Consider the following 24,783-nt stretch of genomic DNA (forward strand, 5'->3'; position numbering starts at 1 on the left):
TTTCCCGGGTTCCCCTGTATTCAGTGTCCCGGGTTCCCCCTGTATTCAGTTTCCCGGGTTCCCCTGTATTCAGGTTCCCGGGTTCCCCTGTATTCAGTGTCCCGGGTTCCCCTGTATTCAGGTTCCCGGGTTCCCCCTGTATTCAGGTTCCCGGGTTCCCCCTGTATTCAGGTTCCCGGGTTCCCCCTGTATTCAGGTTCCCGGGTTCCCCCTGTATTCAGGTTCCCGGGTTCCCCCTGTATTCAGGTTCCCGGGTTCCCCCTGTATTCAGGTTCCCGGGTCCCCCTGTATTCAGGTTCCCGGGTTCCCCCTGTATTCAGGTTCCCGGGTTCCCCCTGTATTCAGTTTCCCGGGTTCCCCCTGTATTCAGGTTCCCGGGTTCCCCCTGTATTCAGTTTCCCGGGTTCCCCCTGTATTCAGGTTCCCGGGTTCCCCCTGTATTCAGTTTCCCGGGTTCCCCTGTATTCAGGTTCCCGGGTTCCCCCTGTATTCAGTGTCCCGGGTTCCCCTGTATTCAGTTTCCCGGGTTCCCCCTGTATTCAGTTTCCCGGGTTCCCCCTGTATTCAGTGTCCCGGGTTCCCCTGTATTCAGTGTCCCGGGTTCCCCCTCGCTCTGTCTGTGATGGCGGACTCGGGGCCTGTTCCTCCCCTGGATCCTGACCCTGACGCCGATGCCGGACCCGACCCCGATCCTCCCGCCGGTTCCCCGTGCCCTGTCCCCGGGGTGCTGTATGTGAGTTTCCTGCCCCCGGGCCTGGGGCCCAAACAGCTCCGGAACATGATGTCGGTGTTCGGGGAGGTCGGCAGAGTGTTCATTCAGGAGAGAGGTGAGGGCGGGGGGGGGGGGGTGAGGAGGGGGGGGGGGGGGGGTGAGGAGGGGGGGGGGGGGTGAGGATGGGGAGGTGGAGTGGAGAGGAGGTGGGGAGAGGGGGGAGGGAAGAGGTGGGGAGGGGAGGTGGGGTGTGGGGGTGGGGGGAGGAGGTGGGGGTGGGGGGGGGAGGGGGTGGGTGGTGTGGGGGTAGGAGGTGGGTGTGGGGGTGGGGGGAGGTGGGGGGGGAGGGGGTGGGTGGTGTGGGGGGAGGGGCAGCATCCGCGGAGCAGGAAAATATACGTTTCAGGTAAAAGCCCTTCCTCAGTCCAGGGGTAGCTATGTGAAAGGGGAAATGTATGTCAAACAGAGCGGTGGACAATGTCCTGATTTATTCCTGCAAGTCACCAATCCTCTAGCACACTTGCATGTTGTTCCATGAACTCCAAAACCATCCGACTCTGTATGGTATCCTGTCTTCTGTTTTTTTTTATTGGAGTGGGTGTAAAAACAGGAAAAGCACAGGGCTGCGTGCACAATCTTAAGTGATTGACTTACTTTCTTTTTGTTTCCAGATCAGTGGAAGATCCAGAGGAAGAAAAAGGGCAGGAACCGATGGAAGGGTCAGACCGAAGGTTGGGTGGAGTTCCAGAACAAAGCTATCGCCAAGAGAGTGGCCAGAAGTCTCCATAATACACCAATCGGGACCCGGAAGCGCAGCCGCTTCCGTGATTCCTTGTGGAATATAAAGGTGAGCACTTTCAAGAGGGAGTATTGGTTATGATCCTGGACTCCAGTACAGACCATGGAGTCATGGAGATGTACAGCACAGAAACAGACCCTTCGGTCCAACCTGCCCATGCCAACTAGATATCCCAATCCAATCCAGTCCCACCTGTCAGCACCCGGCCCATATCCCTCCAAACCCTTCCTATTCATATATCCATCCAGATGCCTTTTAAATGTTGCAATTGCACCAGCCTCCACCACTTCCTCTGGCAGCTCATTCCATACACATATCACCCTCTGCGTAAAAACGTTGCCCCTTAGGTCTCTTTTATATCTTTCCCCTCTCACCTAAACCTATGCCCTCTAGTTCCGGACTCCCCGACCCCAGGGAAAAGACTTTGTCTATTTACCCTATCCATGTCCCTCAAGATTTTGTAAACCTCTATAAGGTCACCCCTCAGCCTCCGACGCTCCAGGGAAAACAGCCCCAGCTTGTTCAGCCTCTCCCTATAGATGTCTTGAAAGATGAATTCATGTTGTGCCAGAACAAATTTAAATTGTGTTCATTGGAGCAAATCTGAGTTCAAAGCTAGCCTCAGTGATAGTGACTGTGCAATTCTCAGTTTGTTGCCGAAACCTACCTGAGTACACTCACAACTTTTGGAAATGGACTTGGTCTAGTCTACATGTGACCCCAGACCTACAGCAATCTGGGTGTCTTTTGCAATGCCTGCTGAAATGACACAGCAAATTACATGATTATTCACAAAGGTAGCTCTGACCACCACCTTCGCCAGGCGTTTAGGAATAGACGATAATGGCCCAGTCAGCAAAACTCACGTGTGTCAGAATGTTTGGAGAGTGATTGAGAGATCCAGTCTCAGAGCACACTAAAAGTCAGTCATGATACAGGAAGTAAAGGTCACTGGGCTGTTGCTGCTGTCTCAATGATTGGAATCCCAACAGGACTGAATGGAACTGAAACAAAAACAGAAATCGATGCAGAGACTCAGCAGGCCTTGCAGCGACTGTGGAGAAAGAAAGCGGAGTTAACTTTGCAAGTTTCAGTGACCCTTTGTCACTGGAACTTGAAACGTTAACTTTGTTTTGCTCTCTCCACAGGTGCTGCCAGACCTGCTGCATTTCTTTTGTTGTTTCAGATTTCTAGCATTTACTGTCCTTTGTTTATTGCAGGATTGAAATTATTTAACCACTGCCCAGATCCCATCCAGGAGTCAGATCTTGGGAGTGATCGTACGGAGCCAAAGCTGAGAACTCTCAGGGCCACTGAACTTCTGTCTCTCCATCTCATGAGTCTGTCCTACCAGTAGGTCATGGAGTCATTGAGATATACAGACTCTTTGGTCAAACTCGTCCATGCTGACCAGATATCCTAATTTAATTTAGTCCCATTTGCCAGCACATGGCCCTCTAAACCCTTCCTATTTATGTACACATCCAGATGCTTTTTAGATGTTGTAATTGTGCCAACCTCCACCACTTCCTCTGGCAGCTCATTCCATACATGCACCACCCTTTGTGTGAAAGGGTTGCCCCTTGGATCACTTTTAAACCTTTCCCCTGTTAGACTAAACTCATGCCTTCTAGTTCTGGAGTCCCCGACCGTATCCATACCCCTCATGATTTGATAAATCTTTATAATATCACCCCTCAGCCTCCTATGCTCCAGGGAAAACAGCCCCAACATTTTCAGCCTCTCCCTATGGCTCAAACCCTCTAACCCTGGTAACATTCTTGTAAGTCTTCTCTGAACCCTTTCAAGTTTCACAACATCCTTCCTATAGGAGGGAGACCAGAACTGCATACAATATTCCAAAAGTAGCCTAACCAATGTCCACAGCATGACCTTCCAATTCATATATTTACTACTCTGACCAATAAAGGAAAACATACTAAACGCCTTTTTCACTGCCCTATCTACCTGAGACTCCACTTTCAAGAAACTATCCCGAGTGCTGTAGATGATTGGGTCTGAGATGGCAGTCGTTCTCTCAGAATTATCCTGTACAGACAATATCAAGACTTTTGCTTAACTGATGTGTGAGACTGTTCTCCCAATTTTGGCACAGGTCCCCAGGTATTAGTAAGGAGCACTTGGTAGGATTGCTGTCTTTTCTGGTGCGTTTATCATAGGAACAGAAGGAGGCCATTCAGCCCTTCAAGCTTGCTCCAGCATTCAATATTATCATGACTGACTGAACTTTTCAATGCCATTTCCCCACATTATCTCTATAACCCATTACTCCATTGATTGTGAAAAAATTATCAACTTCTACTTTAACTGTACTCAACAAATGAGCTTCCATGGTTGTCTGGGATGCAGAATTCTAAAGATTTGTCAATCCCCTGAGTAAAAACTCAGTTCCCCACATCTCAGTCTGAAATGTCACGCCCTTATTTTTAAATTATATCCCTGATTCTAGTTTCCTCCAACCAAGAAAACCTTTTCGTCGCATTTACTTTGTCTATTTCTTGAAGGACTTTATAGTTTCAGTAAGATCATCTCTTGTTCTTTGAAATTCTGGAGAGTAGAGACTCAGTTTGACCTATCTGTCTCTGTAGAACGGTCCCACTATCCCAGGAAAAGGTCTGGTGAGCATGTGTTGCACTCCCTGTATGACAATAATATCTTTGAGATAGGGAGACCAAAACTGGTAGGTTGAAGCAAGCTCCATTTGTTGCCCTTATCTATACCCCAAAGTGCTATTACGCACAACTGAGCGACTTTCCAACCACCAGAAACACTGTGAGGTTTTGTTTTGTTTTTGTTTTGTTTTCATGTGACTCCCACCAATATTCACCTGTGCAGCCCTCCAACCCTGGCAACATCCCTGTAAATCTTTTCTGAACCCTTTCAAGTTTCACAACATAGGAGGGAAACCAGAATCTCACAATATTCCAAAAATGGCCTAACTTTACAAGCAAAGCCCATTATGGGAAAGACGAACCCATTGGGTTTTTCCAAAGAACTGAATTGTAATGGAGTTGTAAGGGACGATAAACAAAGTTCTTATACAGCAGTAACAAGACTTCAGTGCACCCATGCACAAATCATCTTGTGTTAACGGCTGATATTCCATTAACCTTCCGAATAGGTTGCTAGATGTATATATTAATCTTCAAAAAGTTATCAGCAAGTACACCCCAAATCCTTTTATACATCTGCACTTTTTAACTTCCAAGCATTTAAGAAATAGTCTTTCCAACAGAGCCTCCTACTAAAGTGGAAAAAGTCACATTTATCCAGATAATATTCCATCAGCAATGTTATTTCCTATTGGCCAAATCCATTGTTACCTGTATCCCTCCTGGGTGTGTGTTTCTGTTCCCGACAGTAGCCGCACTATTCCCGAGTGTGTGTTTCTGTTCCCGACATTAGCTGCACTGTTCCTGGGTGTGTGTTTCTGTTCCTGACAGTATCAGCACTGTTCCTGAGTGTGTGTGTCTGTGTTTCTGTTCCCGACAGTATCTGCACTGTTCCTCTGTGTGTGTGTGTGTGTGTGTGTGTTTCTGTTCCTGACACTATCTACACTGTTCCTGTGTGTGTGTTTCTGTTCCTGACAGTATCTGCACTGTTCCTGAGTGTGTGTGTCTGTGTTTCTGTTCCCGACAGTATCAGCACTGTTCCTGTGTGTGTGTTTCTGTTCCTGACAGTATCTGCACTGTTGCTGAGTGTGTGTTTCTATTCCTGACAGTATCTGCACTGTTCCTGAGTGTGTGTGTGTGTGTGTTTCTGTTCCCGACAGTATCAGCATTGTTCCTGAGCGTGTGTGTCTGTGTTTCTGTTCCCGACAGTATCTGCACTGTTCCTGGGTGTGTGTGTGTTTCTGTTCCTGACAGTATCTGCACTGTTCCTGAGTGTGTGTTTCTGTTCCCGACCAGTATCTGCACTGTTCCCGACCAGTATCTGCACTGTTCCCGACAGTATCTGCACTGTTCCCGAGTGTGTGTGTGTGTGTGTTTCTGTTCCCGACAGTATCTGCACTTTTCCTGACAGTATCTGCACTGTTCCTGTGTGTGTGTGTGTTTCTGTTCCCACAGTATCTGCACTGTTTTCGAGTGTGTGTTTCTCTTCCCGACAGTATCTGCACTGCTCCTGAATGTGTGTTTCTGTTCCCGACAATATCTGCACTGTTCCTGGGTGTGTGTGTGTTTCTGTTCCTGACAGTATCAGCACTGTTCCTGAGTGTGTGTTTCTGTTCCCGACCAGTATCTGCACTGTTCTCGAGTGTGTGTGTGTGTGTGTATGTGTGTGTGTTTCTGTACCCGACAGTATCTGCACTTTTCCTGACAGTATCTGCACTGTTCCTGAGTGTGTGTGTGTGTGTGTGTTTCTGTTCCCACAGTATCTGCACTGTTTCCGAGTGTGTGTTTCTCTTCCCGACAGTATCTGCACTGCTCCTGAATGTGTGTTTCTGTTCCCGACAGTATCTTCACTGTTCCTGGGTGTGTGTGTGTGTTTCTGTTCCTGACAGTATCAGCACTGTTCCTGAGTGTGTGTTTCTGTTCCCGACCAGTATCTGCACTGTTCCCGACCAGTATCTGCACTGTTCCCGAGTGTGTGTGTATGTTTCCGTTCCCGACAGTATCTGCACTTTTCCTGACAGTATCTGCACTGTTCCTGAGTGTGTGTGTGTGTGTGTGTGTTTCTGTTCCCACAGTATCTGCACTGTTTCCGAGTGTGTGTTTCTCTTCCCGACAGTATCTGCACTGCTCCTGAATGTGTATTTCTGTTCCTGACAGTATCTGCACTGTTCCTGAGTGTGTGTGTGTGTGTGTTTCTGTTCCCGACAGTACCTGCACTGTTCCTGGGTGTGTGTGTGTTTCTGTTCCTGACAGTATCAGCACTGTTCCTGAGTGTGTGTTTCTGTTCCCGACCAGTATCTGCACTGTTCCCGACCAGTATCTGCACTGTTCCCGACCAGTATCTGCACTGTTCCTGACAGTATCTGCACTGTTCCCGAGTGTGTGTGTGTGTGTGTTTCTGTTCCCGACAGTATCTGCACTTTTCCTGTGTGTGTGTGTTTCTGTTCCTGACAGTATCAACACTGTTCCTGAGTGTGTGTTTCTGTTCCCGACCAGTATCTGCACTGTTCCCGAGTGTGTGTGTGTGTGTGTGTTTCTGTTCCCGACAGTATCTGCACTGTTCCTGAGTGTGTGTGTGTGTTTCTGTTCCCACAGTATCTGCACTGTTTCCGAGTGTGTGTTTCTCTTCCCGACAGTATCTGCACTGCTCCTGGGTGTGTGTTTCTGTTCCTGACAGAATCTGCACTGTTCCTGAATGTGTGTTTCTGTTCCCAACAGTATCTGCACTGTTCCTGAGTATGTGTGTGTATATGTGTGTGTGTGTGTTTCTGTTCCCGACAGTATCTGCACTGTTCCTGGGTGTGTGTTTCTGTTCCTGACAGAATCTGCACTGTTCCTGAATGTGTGTTTCTGTTCCCAACAGAATCTGCACTGTTCCTGGGTATGTGTTTCTGTTCCCAACAGAATCTGCACTGTTCCTGGGTATGTGTTTCTGTTCCCAACAGAATCTGCACTGTTCCTGGGTGTGTGTTTCTGTTCCTGACAGTATCTGCTCTGTTTCTGGGTGTGTGTTTCTGTTCCTGACAGTAGCCACATTATTCCTGAGTGTGTGTTTCTGTTCCCAACAGTATCTGCACTGTTTCTGGGTATGTGTTTCTGTTCCTGATAGTATCTGCACTGCTCCTGGGTGTGTGTTTCTGTTCCTGACAGTATCTGCTCTGTTTCTGGGTGTGTGTTTCTGTTCCTGACAGTATCTGCTCTGTTCCCGACAGTAGCTGCACTGTTCCTAGGTGAGTGTTTCTGTTCCTGACAGTAGCCACATTATTCCTGAGTGTGTGTTTCTGTTCCCAACAGTATCTGCACTGTTTCTGGGTATGTGTTTCTGTTCCTGATAGTATCTGCACTGCTCCTGGGTGTGTGTTTCTGTTCCTGACAGTAGCCGCACGGTTCCTGGGTGTGTCTTCCTATTCCTGACAGTATCTGCACTGTTTCTGGGTGTGTGTTTCTATTCCTGACAGTAGCCGCACTATTCCTGGGTGTGTTTCTGTTCCCAACAGTATCTGCTCTGTTCCTAGGTATGTGTTTCTATTCCTGACAGTAGCCGCACTATTCCTGGGTGTGTTTCTGTTCCCAACAGTATCTGCTCTGTTCCTAGGTGTGTGTTTCTATTCCTGACAGCAGCCGCACTATTCCTGGGTGTGTTTCTGTTCCCAACAGTATCTGCACCGTTTCAAGTGGATTCACTTGAGTGAGCGCCTCGCTTACGAAAAGCTGGTCAGGCGACAGAGGATGCGGGCAGAGGTGTCCCAGGCCAAGCGTGAGACCAACTTCTTCCTTCAAAATGTGGAGAAGAGCAAAGGCCTGCACAAGCTGCAGGAGATGAAGAGGAAGAAGGGACAGGAGTGGCAAGAGAAGAGCTGGCATTTCAAGCAGCGGGAGACCGAGATGGAGATTCAGGCCAGCAAGGCTGCCAGCCGCAAGAGAAAGGCCCGCGAGCTTGGCAAGGCAGCTGAGATCCATGGCCAAGCGCAGTCGAATGTTACACTGCTTGCCAAGATCTTCAACCCTGCAGCAGGACGGGATTAGACTCTGTCCCCAAGTGGGGGATGCAAAGCCTGCCCACTCTGGGGCAGTTGGGGAGGGTTTGCAGTGCTGATACGGAGATTGCTGCTTGTTGGACGTGTGGCAATGAAGTACAGTCATTGGCCCACCACCACTGTGGAGTAACTGGAGAAGGTGGGCGAGCCCAGGCTCAGTGCTGTTTTATGGACCTATCACTCAGGGTTGGGACTCCACTCCAGTCATGCTTTAAGCCCTCACGTGTCAAGAAAAGGACAAGATGATTGGGTTAGGAATGGGCGTTGGTCAGGGTTGGGGCACTCGGGGGATAGCAATGCCAGGATGATGTTTCTTCAACTGATGGTATTTTTTTCAGAGATTTTATTTTGTACAGTGTTTGGACTCACCAATAAACCCAATGTTCAATCTGCCTTCTGTTGCTATTCACTGTCAGCTTGCCTTTAACATAGTAAGACACCACTTTCTCCTCTGGTCACCCCCCTTCAGCTCAATGCTAGAGTGATTCCTAACATCACACCCTGCCCTGAGGCTCCCTACCTTCAGGGAGTTTTTTTTAATCTCTCCACCCTGGAAGCTCCCTGCCTTCAGTTCTGATGAAGGGCTCTTGCCCGAAACGTTGATTCTCCTGCTCCTCGGATGCTGCCTGACCGGCTGCTCTTTTTAAAAGGACACAACCAGTGCAAAGATATGACAGCAAAGGCAGGCAATGTGTTGTAAATTCATTTGGAAGCTTCGGTAGTGTGCTGTCCATGGTTAGGCCCTATCAAGGACACAGGCTCTGATTCAGCTGACCTCTCACAGCGGTGAATATAAAGATCCTGAACCATAATCTCGTCAGAGGCTGAGCGCAGGGAGAACCTTGAAAAGATAATGTTGCATTCAAATACAGATTAACCTCGATTATCCGAACAAGATGGGCAGGCACTGTTTCGTTCAGATAATGGATTTTACCTTAAACAAGGGAAGCCATGCTGATCTATCGCTGTGCTCTACCGGAGAATTTGTTTAAGTCTATAATTTTAATGTATTGAGCGCGAGAGGACACAGATTTCACATGATGAACACAATAAAGCAATGATAACACAGAAAACGTTTTTTAAAATGCAGCAGTAGTTAGCATTTGGCAAGGAGTGGTGAAGACAGCATTACCTGTAAACAAGGTCCCGAACAGTTTCTACAATCGCAAGAGCATTTGTCAGTTTCTGGCAACTCTGTCGCGATGGAAAGACAGAAGTACTGCTCACACATGCACTTACATTCTCAGCCATGTTTTTCATGAATGGCCTGGTAAAGTGATAGCCCTTTGCAAAAACACTTTTGCAAAGGGCTGTGTAACAACTCTTACCTAAAAGATATCCAGGCACTAATGCTTGAGGTGCTTATGTTTCTTTGTTTTTTTTGCCAGCATTTTCACATGTTCTTCAGTACAGGTAAATCGAATGCACTTACCTCTTTGATGTAACATTTTTGTGCGACCTTGAGATATTCTTCGGATAATCCTAAGTTCGGATAGTTGAGGTTCCTCTAAACAGTGAGGGAGTGCTGTACTGTCGGGTCAGAGCTGAGGGAGTGCACACTGCAGGAGGGCCAGAGCTAAGGAGGTGGTGCACTGTGGTAGGTTCAGAGCTGAGAGAGAGTCAGCAGTGAGGGTTAGTGTTGGCAGGTGAGGTATTTATCCCATTTGTACCAGCTCCACTGCAAACCATATAAATCTTTCTGCAATTCATTCTCAAACTAAAAATGTAACATTAGTTCTCATTTTGTTCTGTCAAAGAATACAGAAGAGTATGGATAGACTGGAGTGTTGGGTGGAGTTCAATCCAGGCAAATGTGAGGTGATGAATTTTGGGAAGTCTAATTCTAGAGCAAACTATGCTGTAAACAGAAGAGCCTTGGGAAAAGTTGAGCAGAAATATCTAGGAGTTCAGGTCCATTGTACTCTCTGAAGGTGGCTGCACAGGTGGATAGAATGGTCAAGAAGGCATATGGTATGCTTGCCTTTGTCGGACGGGGTATCAAGTATAAGAGCTGGCAGGTCATGTTAAAATTGTACAAGACGTTGGTTCGGCCACATTTAGAATACTGTGTGCAGTTCTGGACGCCACATTACCAAAAGGATGTGGACACTTTGGAGAGAGTGCAGAGAAGGTTTATAGAACATAGAAGAATACTGCGCAGTACAGGCCCTTCAGCCCTCGATGTTGCGCCAATCCAAGCCCACCTAACCTACACTAGCCCACTATCCTTCATATACCTATCCAATGCCCGCTTAAATGCCCATAATGAGGGAGAGTCCACCACTGCTACTGGTAGGGCATTCCATGAACTCACGACTCGCTGAGTAAAGAACCTACCCCTAACATCTGTCCTATACCTACCCACCCTTAATTTAAAGCTATGCCCCCTTGTAATAGCTGACTCCATACGTGGAAAAAGATTCTCACTGTCGACCCTATCTCAGCCCCTAATGAACTTGTACACCTCGATCAAGTCACCCCTAAACCTTCTTTTCTCCAATGAAAACAACCCCAAGTGCCTCAGCCTTTCCTCATACGATCTTCCTACCATACCAGGCAACATCCTGGTAAACCTCCTCTGCACCCGTTCCAGTGCCTCCACATCCTTCCTATAGTATGGCGACCAAAACTGCACACAATACTCCAGATGTGGCCGCACCAGAGTCTTATACAACTGCAACATGACCTCAGGACTCCGGAACTCAATTCCTCTACCAATAAAAGCCAGTATGCCATATGCCTTCTTCACCGCACTATTTACCTGGGTGGCAACTTTCAAAGATCTGTGTACATGGACACCAAGATCCCTCTGCTCATCCACACTACCAAGTATCCGACCATTAACCCTGTACCCCATCTTTTTGTTACTCTTACCAAAGTGAATCACTTCACACTTAGCTACATTGAACTCCATTTGCTCCCTTTCTGCCCAGCTCTGCAGCTTATCTATGTCCCGCTGTAACCTCATTGTCTACAACTCCTCCGACTTTCGTATCATCCGCAAACTTGCTCACCCAACCTTCTAGCCCCTCCTCCAGGTCATTTATAAAAATGACAAACAGCAATGGTCCCAAAACAGATCCTTGCGGAACACCGCTAGTGACGGCACTCCAAGATGAACCTTTGCCATCAACTACTACTCTCTGTCTTTTTCCAGCCAGCCAACTCCTAATCCAAACCTCCAACTCACCCTCAATGCCATACCTCTGTATTTTTTGCAGTATATGTGGAACCTTATCAAACGCCTTACTAAAATCCATATACACCACATCTATACACCGCTTCAATAAGAATTCAATAAGGTTTGTGAGGCACGACCTGCCCTTCACAAAACCATGCTGACCATCCTTGATCACATTATTCCTATCCAGATGTTCATAAATCCTATCCCTTACAATTCTCTCTAAGATTTTGCCCACAACAGAAGTGAGACTCACCGGCCTATAGTTACTAGGGTTATCCCTACTCCCCTTCTTGAACAAGGGAACCACATTTGCTAGCCTCCAATCTTCTGGCACTACTCCTGTAGACAACGAGGACATAAAAATCAAGACCAATGGATGTTGCCTGGTATGGAAGGTGCTAGTTATGAAGAGAGGTTGAGTAGGTTAGGATTGTTGTCATTAGAGAAAAGGAGATTGATTAAGGTCTACAAAATCATGAAGGGTATAGACAGGGTAGATAGAGATAACCTTTTTTCCAGAGTGAGGGATTCAATAACGAGAGGTCACACTTTCAAGATGAGAGGTAAAAGCTTAAGGGTGATATACACAGCAAGTATTTCACACAGAGGGTGGAAGGTGCCTGGAACACGTTGCCAGCAGATGTAGTAGAGGCAGGTACAGTAGATTCATTTAAGGTGCCTCTGGACAGATGCATGAGTAGGTGGGGAGCAGAGGGATACATTGGCTTAGGAATTGGGTGATAGGTTTAGACAGTGGATTTGGATTGGCTCAGGCTTGGAGGGCTGAAGGGCCTGTTCCTGGGCTGTAAATTTTCTTTGTTCTATTGTGTGTTGCCAACCCTCTTTCTTTTTCCCCCACTTGTACTATATTCAACTTACGTAGTTGTGAGGTTAAAGCAGATTGTGAACCTGTTCATGTTGCTGAGTGACCATTGCTGCTCCTATCCTGGATTTGCTCGTTTATTGACCAATGGAGAATGCAGTACTTTTAGAATCTGCTAATCAATCACAAATAAAACTGCTGTGGAATTTGTTGTGCTAATTATAATCTTAGCCGGGAAAGTGAATTCCTGACCAGGAAACTATATGGTGAGGAGATTGGCAGTGTTGAAGCCTCATTTAGATGCTAAATAACAATGAGATTTGTTTAACTTAATGCCACACAGTTCTCTAAGTCACAAGTTCCCAACTCCGTCCAGGGCTTGCGCACAAAACCCAAGCTGACGGTCCATGTGTAACTGAGAGGATGCAGCTTTTTCATGGATGTTGTCTTTTTAGTTGAGATAATAAACCCAGGGTTCCATCTACCTGCTTGAGTGTATGTAAAAATACCCTGGCACTACAGTGAAACAGAGCAGGGCAGCTCCCTAGAGTGTCCTGGGCTGATACCCATCAATCAACATTAGAAAAACGGGGGAATACTGGCATCAGTGAAAAGCAGTATTGTAATGTTTGTGTACCAGTAGAATATTCAAGTAATATTAATCATGGTACCAGGAATATGTTACTGAGATGGGTATTTTTACTGGAGGCCAAATCACATAAGTTTCCACATGCAGCCCTCGAAAAATGATTAAATGTATCTTTGTAAAACATACTCCCATCGAGAAACAATTCAGGAAAACATTTTAAAAGCACTTTTCCTGTAACACCAACTGCTTTTTAAAAAATAATTGATGTTCAGCTTATGTCCATTACTTTTTCAGAGATGGAAGTATGGATGTGGGATTAGAGTCATACAGCACAGAAACAAACCCTTTGGTCCAATCAGTCTATACCAACCATAATCTCAAGCTAAACTAATCCCACCTGTCTGTGTTTGTCCTATATTCCTCTTAAACATTTCTTATGCATGTACTTATCTAACTGCCTTTTAAACATTGTAACTTACACACCTCCACCGTTCCTCTGGAAGCTCATTCCACACATGAGCCACTTTTAAATAAGAAATGATTTTTTAAAAAAGCTTTCTCCTCTCATCTTTAAAACATGCTCACTAGCCTTAAAATTCCCCACCAGAGGAAAACTGCATCTGCCATTCACCTTATCTATGACTTTCATGAAAAAAAGCCTCTCCTCATAACTCAAACCTTCCAATCCTGGCAACATTCTGAATCGTGTCCAGCTTTAATAATATCCTTCCTAAAACAGGGCGACCAGAATTGGGGACACTACTCCAGAAGAAGCCTCAAAAACATCCTGTACAGCCTCAACATTTGTTCCTTGCTGAGTCCTGTCACACTGATACCTTTCACTTTTTGGGGTGGGTACCATAGCATGAGGGATTCTGGATTAGTGGTGCTGGAAAAGCACAGCAGTTCAGGCAGCATCCGAGGAGCAGGAAAATCAACGTTTCGGGCAAAATTCTCCCCACCCCCACCCTCCTCTCATTTATCCCTCCACCCTTCAGGCTCTCTGTCTGTATTCCTGATGAAGAGCTTTTGCCCGAAATGTCGATTTTACTGCTCCTCGGATACTACCTGAACTGCTGTGCTTTTCCAGCACCTCTAATCCAGAATCTGGTTTCCAGCATCTGCAGTCATTGTTTTTACCTCGTTGATTTTAACCCTACTGCGAATCCTCTTGCAAGGATGCCTGCCTTGAAGAAGTTTTTCTCCTCTCTCTACAAGAATCTCAGGGAGTCCCTCTCCCACTGCAACTCCCAGGTCATTTCCTCTGCCCTGAAGCTCTTCAACCAGGTCCTGTCCCATGACTTGTCCTACCTGCCTATTCTCCTTTTCCACCTATCCAGTCCACCCTCCTCCCTGACCTATCACCTTCATCAGCCCTTCTTCAGGTTCCTGAAGAAGGGCTAATGCCCGAAACGTCGATTCACCTGTTCCCTCGATGCTGCCTGACCTGCTGCGCTTCTCCAGCAACACATTTCCATCTCTGATCTCCAGCATCTGTAGACCTCATTTTCTCTTCAAAGATTTCAACCCACTGCGAATCCTCTTACAAGGATGCCTTCCTTGAAGAAGCTCCCTTTCTCCCTCTACAAAGGTTTCAGTGAGTCCCTTTCTCACTGCACCCCCCAGGTCATCTCCTCTGCTCAGAAGCTCTTCAGCCACATTCTCAAACAGACTTGCTACCACAGCCACATCTCCTTCCTTTCCTGAAGAAGGGCTAATGCCCGAAACGTCGATTCTCCTGTTCCCTAGATGCTGCCTGACCTGCTGCGCTTCTCCAGCAACACATTTCCATCTCTGATCTCCAGCATCTGCAGACCTCATTTTCTCTATCACCTTCATCCCCTCCCCCACTCCCATATTGTACTCTACGCTACTTTCTCCCCACCCTCCTCTCATTTATCTCTCTATCCTTCAGGCACTCTGCCTGTATTCCTGATGAAGGGCTTTTGCCTGAAATGTCGATTTTACTGCTCCTCGGATGCTGCCTGAACTGCTGTGCTTTTCAAGCACCTAGAATCCAGAATCTGGTTTCCAGTATCTGCAGTCATTGTTTTTACCGAGAAAAGAGGGAGAATATGGTTAATGCCAATTGTTTGAAAACACAACTGAAGTCACAAAATAGCTGGACCTTACAAAGCAGGAAGGGTATTTAAAGGGCAAGTATTAGAGTGAGCGCACTCTGATACTTCGAGGAGAAAGTGAGGTCTGCAGACGCTGGAGATCAAAGCTGAAACTTTATTGCTGGAACAGCACAGCAGGTCAGGCAGCATCTAGGGAACAGAAGATTCGACGTTTCGGGCACATGCCCTTCCTCAGGAATGAGCAGAGAGTGTTCAGCAGGAGAAGATAAAAGGTAGGGAGGAGGGACTTGGAGGAGGGGCGTTGGAAATGTGATAGGTGGAAAGAGGTCAAGGTGAGGGTGATAGGTCGGAGTAGGGTGGAGGCGGAGAGGTCAAGAAGAAGACTGCAGGTCAGGAAGGCGGTGCCGGGCTGGAGGGATTCGGCTGAGACAAGGTGGGGGGAGGGGGGATGAAGAAACTGGTGAAGTCCAAGTTCATCCCCTGTGGTTGGAGGGTTCCCAGTCGGAAGATAAGACGCTCCTCCTCCGACCGTCGCGTTGTTGTGGTTTGGCGGTGGATGAGTCCAATGACCTGCATATCCTCGGTGGAGTGGGAGGGGGAGTTGAAATGCTGTGCTACAGGGTGATTGGGTTGGTTCGTCCGGGTGGCCCAGAGGTGCTCTCTGAATCCCTCCGCAAGTAGGCGGCCTGTCTCCCCAATATAGAGGAGGCCACACCGGCTGCAGCGGATGCAGTAGATAATGTGGGTGGAGGTGCAGGTGAATCTGTGGCGGATATGGAAGTTTCCTTTGGGGCCTTGGAGAGAAGTGAGGGGGGAGGTGTGGGCGCAAGTGTTGCACCTCCTGCGGTTGCAAGGGAAGGTGCCGGGAGTGGAGGTTGGGTCGGTGGGGGGTGTGGATCTGACAAGGGAGTCGCGGAGGGAGTGGTCTCTACGGAAAGCTGATAGAGGAGGGAAGGGAAATATATCCTTGGTGGTGGGGTCCGTTTGGAAGTGGCGGAAGTGACGGCGGATGATGCGCTGTACATGGAGATTGGTGGGGTGGTAGGTGAGGACCAGTGGGGTTCTGTCCTGGTGGCGGTTGGAGGGGCGGGGCTCAAGGGCGGAGGAGCGGGAAGTGGAGGAGATGCGGTGGAGGGCATCGTCGATCACGTCGGGGGGGAAATTGCGGTCCTTGAAGAAGGAGGCCGTCTGTGTTGTGCGTATTTTGAACTGGTCCTCCTGGGAGCAGATGCGGCGGAGACGAAGGAATTGGGAGAATGGGATGGCGTTTTTACAGGGGGCGGGGTGGGAGGAGGTGTAGTCCAGGTAGCTGTGGGAGTCGGTCGGTTTGTAGTAGATGTCCGTGTTGATTCGGTCGTCTGAGATAGAAACAGAAAGGTCTAGGAAGGGGAGGGAGGAGTCCGAGACTGTCCAGGTGAATTTGAGGTCGGGGTGGAAGGTGTTAGTGTAGTGGATGAACTGTTCAACCTCCTCGTGGGAGCACGAGGTAGCGCCGATACAGTCATCAATGTAGGGGAGGAAAAGATGGGGGGTGGGGCCAGTGTAGTTGCGGAAGATGGATTGTTCCACATACCCTACGAAGAGGCAGGCATAGCTGGGGCCCATGCGGGTGCCCATGGCTACTCCTTTTGTTTGGAGAAAGTGGGAGGATTGGAAAGAAAAGTTGTTCAGGGTGAGGACCAGTTCAGTCAGTCGAAGGAGGGTGTCGGTGGAAGGGTACTGGGTGGTACGGCGGGAAAGGAAGAAGCGGAGTGCTTTGAGTCCTTCGTGATGGGGGATGGAGGTGTAAAGGGACTGGATGTCCATGGTGAAGATGAGGCGTTGGGGACCGGGGAAGCGGAAATCCTGGAGGAGGTGGAGGGCGTGGGTGGTGTCACGGACGTAGGTGGGGAGTTCTTGGACTAATGGGGACAGGACCGTGTCGAGGTAGGAGGAGATGAGTTCGGTGGGGCAGGAGCAGGCTGAGACAATGGGTCGTCCGGGGCAGTCAGGTTTGTGGATTTTGGGCAGGAGGTAGAAACGGGCGGTTCGGGGTTGTGGTACTATGAGGTTGGAGGCGGTGGATGGGAGGTCCCCTGAGGTGATGAGGTTATGGATGGTCTGGGAGATGATGGTTTGGTGGTGGGGGGTGGGGTCATGGTCAAGGGGACGGTAGGAGGAGGTATCTGCGAACTGGCGTTTGGCCTCAGCGGTGTAGAGGTCGGTGCGCCAAACTACTGATACTTGCCCTTTAAACACCCTGCCTCCATTGTATGTTGACAAACGTGTTGGCGTTCTTAGAGGATATTATTTGAAGCAAAGATAAAGGAGAACCAGTGGATGTAGTGTAGTTTTGATTTTCAAAAGCTGTTTGCTCATGCCCCACACAAGAGCTTAGTGAACAAATTGAGAGCATTGGCATTGAGGGTGCCTGTAGAGATTGTGTCGTAGACAGAGTATGCTTAAATGGGCAAAAATGAGGACTGCAGATGTTGGATATCAGAGTTTAGATCAGAGTGGTGCTGGAAAAGCACAGTGGGTCAGGCAGCATCCGAGGAGCAGGATAATCAACGTTTTGGGCAAAAGCCCCTCATCAGGAATGGGTCAATCTCGAGATGACAAGCTGTGACCCTCCAAAGGAGGTTCGTGGAGCTTGAGACGCTAGCTCAATTTCTCTCTTCACAGATGCTGCCAGACCTCCTGAGTTTCTCCACCAATTAGTTTTTTTTAATCTGAGGAGACTGGGTCTTTATTCTTTAGGGTTGCAAAGAATGATGGTAATCTCGTTTAAAAACATACAAAATTCTTACAGTGCATGAGACAGTAGATGTTTCCTCTGGCTGGTCATTCTGGAACCAGGGGCATAATCTCGGCATAATGACAAACCATTTCAGACTGAGACTGGTATGCTGGTTCAGTGCTCAGCACTGCTGCCTGTCAGCACCAGGAACCCAGGTTCATTTCCAGTCTCAGGTGACTGTGTGGCTTTTGCATGTTCTCCCTGCGTTAGTGTGGGTTTCCTCCGGATGTCCCTGTTTTCTCCTTTTGGGATATCTGGTCGAGTTGGGCAGTAGTGTCTCTCCTTGCTGTGCATTTCTATGACTCTATGTGTGGGTAGGCTGATTGGCCATGGTAAATTGGCCCATAGTGTCCAGGGATGTGCAAGCTTGGAGGGTTAGCCATGGTAAATGTGGGTTATAGGATAGGATGTGATGCTCTTCAGGGGGTTGGTCCAGGGGCCAAAATAACCTCTTCCTGCACCGTTGGATTTTTAATGATTCTATGAATTTGTTCATTGAGAATCTTTGGAATTGTCTACCCAGAAAACTGTGGAAGCTTAGTCATTGAGTACATCCATGAGAAAGGTCATTAAGTTTCAGGAGACTAATGACATGAAAGGATATGGAGATAATGTGGGACAATGGCATTAAGAAGATGATCAGCCATGATCTAGAATGGCAGGAAAGGCTCGATGGGCTGAATAGCCTACTCCAGTCCCTTTGTTGTCGTCCTAGGTGGTAGCGGTCTTGCATTTGGAAGCTGTCTTACATCATGCTGCTGAAGAATGCTGGTGAATAGTTTGCAGTGGATTATGCAGACTACAGCCTCTGTGCGTGAGTGTTTCCAACTGGGTTTCTTATCAAACCAGTGCTCCACCATCTCATTCCGGAACAAATCTGTCCAAGTCGGAGGAGTTGTTGACAGTGAGGAAGCATGTGGCAGGTTACAGCAGGATATAGAGAAGCTGCAGAGCTGGGCAGAAAGGTGGCAGATGGAATTCAATGTAGCTAAGTGCGTGGTGATTCACTTTGGGAAGAATAACAAAAAGATGGGGTACTGGGCTAATGGTCGGATACTTGGTAGTGTGGATGAGCAGAGGGATCTTGGTGTCCATGTACACAGATCTCTGAAAGTTGCCACCCAGGTAAATAGTGCGGTGAGGAAGGCATATGGCGTACTGGCTTTTATTGGTAGAGGAATTGAGTTCCGGAGTCCTGAGGTCATGATGCAGTTGTATAAGACTCTGGTACGGCCGCATCTGGAATATTGTGTGCAGTTTTGGTCGCCATACTATAGGAAGGATGTGGAGGCATTGGAACGGGTGCAGAGGAGGTTTACCAGGATGTTGCCTGGTATGGAAGGAAAATCGTATGAGGAAAGACTGAGGCACTTGGGGCTGTTTTCACTAGAGAAAAGAAGGTTTAGGGGTGACTTGATTGAGGTGTACAAGATGATTAGGGGGTTAGATAGGGTCGACAGTATGAACCTTTTCCCGCGTATTGAGTCGGGTATTACAAGGGGGCATAGCTTTAAATTAAGGGGGGGTAGATATAGGACTGATGTTAGGGGTAGGTTCTTCACTCAGCGAGTCGTTAGTTCATGGAATGCCCTGCCAGTAACAGTGGTGGACTCTCCCTCTTTATGGGCATTTAAGAGGGCATTGGATAGGTATATGGAGGATAGTGGGTTAGTGTAGTTTAGGTGGGCTTGGATCGGCGCAACATCGAGGGCCCAAGGGCCTGTACTGCGCTGTATTGTTCTAAGTCACACCAGACCAATGTTTGATTTAAGCAGTATTGCAGTGTCAGTGATGATAATTCATAGTTTATCTTTTAAACTCGATTGAATTTTCAAATCAAGTGACAAAGGTGATCAATGAAGGTAGAGCAGTGGATGTTGTCTACATGGATTTTAGTAAGGCTTTCAACAAGGTCCCTCATGGTAGGCTTATTCAGAAGGTTAAGGTGCATGGGATCCACAGTGACTTGGTCACTTGGATTCAGAATTGGTTTGGAATAGAAGGCCAGAGAGTAGTGGTGGAAGGGTATTTTTCAGGGTGGAGGTTTGTGACTGGTGGTGTTCTGCAGGGACCGAAACTGGCACCTCTGCTGTTTGTAATATACATACAAGACTTGGATGAAAATGTAAATGGGTGGGTTAGTAAATTTACAGACGACACAAACACTGGTGGAGTTGTGGATAATGTAGAAGGTTGTCAAAGGATACAGTGGGATATAGATCAGTTGCAGATGATAAATGGAGCTTAATCTGGGTAAGTGTGAAGTGCTGCACTTTGTGAGATCAAATGTGAAGGAAAAGTATACAGTTAGTGGCAGGACCCTGAACAGCATTGATGTACAGAGGGATCTTGGGGTTCAAGTCCACAGCTCCCTGAAAATGGCCATATAAATAGATAAGGTGGTAAAGAAGGTGTATGGCATGTTTACGTTTATTGGTCAGGGCATTGAGTGCAAGAGCCAGGATGTCATTTTGCAGCTTTATAAGATTTTGGTTACCCTGCACTTAGAATACTGCATTCAATTCCGGCCGTCACAGTACGAGAAGGATGAGGAGGTTTGGAAATGGTGTAGAAAAGGTTTGTCAGGAGGCTGTCTGGGTATGAGCTGGAAGGAGAGGCTAGAAAAAAAACTCGGGTTGTTTTCTCTGGAGTGGTGGAGGCTGAGGGGAGATTTAATAGGAGTCTACAAAATTGTGAGATGCATAGATAGGGTTGACAGAACCTTTCACAATCTTTTTTTTCCTGGAGTTGAAATGTCTCATAATAGTGGGGATGCATTTAAGGTTCGGGGTTTGGGGGAGTTCAGAGGAGATGTGAGGGACAGGGTTTCTTTTTACACAGAGAATAGTAAGAATCTGGAATGCTCTGCCAGGGAGTAGGTGGCGGCACAGTGGCTCAGTGGTTAGCACTGCTGCCTCACAGCACCAGGGTCCTAGGTTCGATTCCAGCCTTGGGCAACTGTGTGGAGTTTGCACATTCTCCCCGTGTCTGTGCGGGTTTCCGGGTGCTCCAATTTCCTCCCACAGTCTAACGGTCAGGTGAATTGGCCATGCTAAATTGCCCATAGTGTTAGATGCTTTAGTCCGAGGGAAATGGGTCTGGGTGGGTTACTCTTCAGAGGGTCGGTGTGGACTGGTTGGGCCGAAGGGCCTACTTCCACACTGTAGGGAATCTAATCTAATCTAAACAATAAGACTGTTTAAGGGGTTTTAAATAAGCATGTGAATATGCACATATATGACCGGGGAAAATTGAACAGTTGGGAGGAGAACTGTCACACCACCAGCATATGGACCCAGGGCAGGCAAAAGGGATCATTTTAATTTGGCGTTATGTTTGGCTCAACATCGTGGGCCAAATGGCCTTTTCTGTACCGCACTGTTCTGTGTTCTAAACCAGGTCCCACTGAAGGGGACAGTGTTCTCTGAGATTCTCTACTGCAGCCAGCTGATTTGTATCGCTCTTAATTGTCAATAACTGACTCTCTAAAAGTGAATATTCACTTTGAGAGATTCCCAGAAAGCAATGGTGCCACTGAAATGCATGTAATTTCTAAACGACCAGACTGGCAGAATTGCAGAATTGCTGACCCATTGGATGGTTCATTTTCATACGATCGCTGCAATATGTGCATGCTAAAGCAACTTTTTATACAAATCTATAACAACTCAAAAATTCCTGGCATCTGAAAAGAGCAAGTGAATATATTTTTTGGCTCTCCAAGTGTTTAGTTCAGCAGATAGTTAAGGAGACAATTGAGTGCTTAATTATTTGAATAATTCAACAATTAATTCTGTGGACAATTCAGTGATGATTCTTTGGATGTTTCAATATTACATAGTTAAGTGGATAATTGAGTTGAGAATCTAATGAAACATCCAAAGTTTCATTCAGTAGATAATTCTGTAAATAATTATTTTGATCTTCGAGTTAATAGCGCTTTGCATCTTTCACTGTTTATTTTGTACTGAGGATAATTTGTTGGATATTTCAGCGTTCATCAATAATCCACCACCTTCCACAATTCCCAAACAATTCCCTGTTCACCTACCTAGTTCACCCCCTTCCCCCACCCGTTCCTGCCCAATTCCACCTCCCCTGCCTCTCATCTTTACCCGGTCTATTCCCCATTCTGCTAACATGCTGCTGCCCCTGCTTTATGCCAACAGCTTTTTAAATCGTGAGCATCTTCACCCATCTTCATTCTGCACCATCCAACCCATCCCCTATTGTTCTTCAATCTGCTGACTCTACTATCCAAACTTCTCCTTAGCCTGTCCAGTCTCCATTACGTTTTGCCTTCGCTAATGACCTTCACCACTGTCACTGTGTCCTCAGACTGCTGAATGCCAGTCCATCTCTCTCTGCACAGTCCCCACAGCACCATCATTCTGCCTATTTGCATCCTCTGCTCTTCCCGCTCACCTCTCATCACCCATTAACACAGTCCCATCTCACTGCACAGTCCCCACAGCCCCTTCACCCCACCTCATTGCACCTTCTGTATTGTACTTGCCCGCTTTCACTACACTGCGGCCTTACTCAGATCGCATTCTGTATTCACTCTGCCCTCTCTGTGCCTTCAGTTGCTGAGCCCTAAACGTTACATCTCTGTGCATCACTTCACCTTGTTTAAAGACACCCCTTCCTTCAGTAAAGTAAATCTGCCACTTTCACATGGTCTGGCCTACATTTAATTCCAGACCTACAGCAATGTGGTTGAATCCTAATTGTCTTCTGAAATGCCTGAGCAATTCAGGAAGGGACAACAAATCCTGAACTTGTCAGAAATGCTCACATCCCATGAATAAAAAAAAATTGGTTAGATTTGTGCTTCAGTTGCTGCACAAGCATGTACTTATGTATTGACCCAGGGCAGGTTTACAGAGAAATTTTTAAAGAAGGATAAAATAGTCACTGAATATAATTGCAGTTATTTAAGTAGTAAATATAGCCAGATATTTTCCACACAAAGAGATGTACAGCACTGATCAACATTACAACAATTATTCTGGTTAGAAGTGGCCAGTTTTACATCAATCTCGTTCACAATGGGCACAATGTCAAAATGCTGACATGATGGTAATCTCAATGCAGCAGTGAATGGTATTGCCGTGTTTCAGGGGAAGTTGATAACTACTGTTGCGATGCGGGTTAAACTCTCCTGCTTAATTTAAACCAGCAGCACAGAAAAGATTTATCCCATACTGTAATATGTGAAAATTTGAGAGGCCAAGAACTAGGTAAAGAAAAATTAACCACTTTATTTCTTAAAGTATAACAGAGAATAATAAACTAACAACTATTTACAACTCCTTCCTCTAACCTATCTTTTGTCTATCATACTAGTTTGATAAAACTCCCCCCGATTAAGACTTAACAAAAATTCAAGTTTTCAAAACCAGCCAGCTGTCGAACCTTCTATTGGGATCTTCCTGTGTCGTCTTTTCTTCTTAGGGATTATGCTTCATAGGTCATGGATTGATAAAGTAACCTTTAAGAGAGCTATTTTCGGACACTGTCTACATGCTGGTGGTGTGACAGTTCTCCTCCCAACTGTTCAATTTTCCCTGGTCATATACCACCAAAGCATTGGATGGTGTCACTGGCTTTTAAGATTGTCAATATACTCGATTCAAATTTAATTGGAATTTGGTATTTTTCAGGGTATAATTTAAACTGATTAGCCTAATTCGAATCTGATTTTGTCTCCAGGCAACCAGCTACACTAACTTCTGGATCATATGCTACATTGTATCTTGTTGAGAACTCTTGGTGCTGTTAAGTAGTTCTGCTAGCTTTTAACTTTCTTAAAAGTACAGTACACCCACATCTTCATAACACAACACAAGGATGAAGGAGATCGAGGATTAGAATGCTCGAGCATAAATATCCATTGGACACACGTGGACTGGTTGGGCCTGATGCCTCTTCAGAAGGATGAGGGGGGATTTATTTCAAGCTTACAGAATACTGAACAGCCGAGACAGAGTGGATGTTGGACAACGTTACCATTGGTAGGAGAGACACAGCCTTAGATTAAATGGAAGACCTTTTAGAATGGAGATAAGGAGAAATGTCTTCAGCCAGAGAGTGGTGAATCTATGGAATTCACTGTCACAGAAGGCTATGGAGGCCAGGCCATTGAGAATTTTTAATTCAGAGATAGATAGGTTCTTGATTGTCAAGGGGATCAAGGGTTACGGGGAGAATGGGGTTGAGAAACTTATTAGCCGTGATTGAATGGCGGAGCAGACTCAATGGGCTGAATGGCCTAATTTCTGCTCCTATGTCTTACGATCTTTCTGCGTTGCAAAAAGTATTGTAAAATGCATGTAGGAATGAGTTCAAGTGAGCATCTGCTTTGGCAAAGGGTTGGGGTTATGGCTGGAAGATGGTAAAGTGGCAGTGGGACCAGATCACCCATGATCTTATCGAATGGCAGAGCATGTAATGGATTTAGTAGTCTCCTCCTGCTACTTCACATGACCTATGGGCAGCACAGTGGTTAGCACTGCTGCCTCACAGCCCCAGAGAGCTGGGTTCAATTCCCGCCTCAGGCTGTGTGGAGTTTGCACATTCTCCCCGTGTCTGTGTGGGTTTCCTCCAAATGCTCCGGTTTCCTCCCACAGTCCAAAGATGTGCAGGTCAGGTGAATTGGCCATGCTAAATTGTCCGTAGTGTTAAGTGAAGGGGTAAATGTAGGGGAATGGGTCTGGGTGGGTTGCTCTTCGGAGGGTCGGTGTGGACTTGTTGGGCTGAAGGGCCTGTTTCCACACTGTAAGTAATCTAATATAACCTGATGGTCAAATAGCTTCTTACTGGCGTTTGCCTTCATCTCCAGGTGGTATTGTGACAAAAGGAACTGTGACCTTTTATAATTTGCTCAAAGCAAGAGGGCGAGTGCAAGCGCTTAGCACTTTGTTTGAATCTCAGTCTGCCTCCGAGTCTCATTTTCAGGAGTAAAACTCACTGACGACTGTGATCTGCCACAAGCAAAAGCAAAGAATGCTGGAGAAACTTGGCAGGTTTGGTCGATCTGTGGAGAGAGGAAAAGCACAGTTAATGTTTGGAGTAAGGATCACTGGATCTGAAATGTTAACCCTGCTTTCTCTATCAGGCCTGCGGAGTTTGTCCAACAATTTG

The 24,783-nt window shown here is 46.9% G+C and overlaps 1 protein-coding gene across 1 annotated transcript; it reads left to right on the plus strand.

Moving 5' to 3' along the window:
• The first annotated feature begins 602 nt into the window (after positions 1-602).
• abt1 (activator of basal transcription 1) lies at positions 603-8,574 on the plus strand. The gene is made up of 3 exons (XM_087990945.1): positions 603-827; positions 1,384-1,559; positions 7,802-8,574. The coding sequence occupies exons 1-3, from the start codon at positions 623-625 to the stop codon at positions 8,168-8,170; spliced, it is 750 nt and encodes a 249-aa protein (XP_087847071.1). The 5' UTR covers positions 603-622; the 3' UTR covers positions 8,171-8,574.
• The last annotated feature ends 16,209 nt before the right edge of the window (positions 8,575-24,783 follow it).

This window comes from Chiloscyllium plagiosum, unplaced genomic scaffold, assembly GCF_037043375.1.
Source record: "Chiloscyllium plagiosum isolate Xiang-an unplaced genomic scaffold, Cpla_swu_hap1 HiC_scaffold_9, whole genome shotgun sequence".
In the NCBI taxonomy this organism is placed as follows: Eukaryota; Metazoa; Chordata; class Chondrichthyes; order Orectolobiformes; family Hemiscylliidae; genus Chiloscyllium; species Chiloscyllium plagiosum.

Bases quoted from the DNA above. Each gene is read 5' to 3' on its own strand.
- abt1 (XM_087990945.1), top strand. From the start codon at position 623: ATGGCGGACTCGGGGCCTGTTCCTCCCCTGGATCCTGACCCTGACGCC. The intron at 828-1,383 runs GTGAGGGCGGGG...TTTTGTTTCCAG, and splicing joins AGTGTTCATTCAGGAGAGAG to ATCAGTGGAAGATCCAGAGG. The intron at 1,560-7,801 runs GTGAGCACTTTC...TGTTCCCAACAG, and splicing joins ATTCCTTGTGGAATATAAAG to TATCTGCACCGTTTCAAGTG.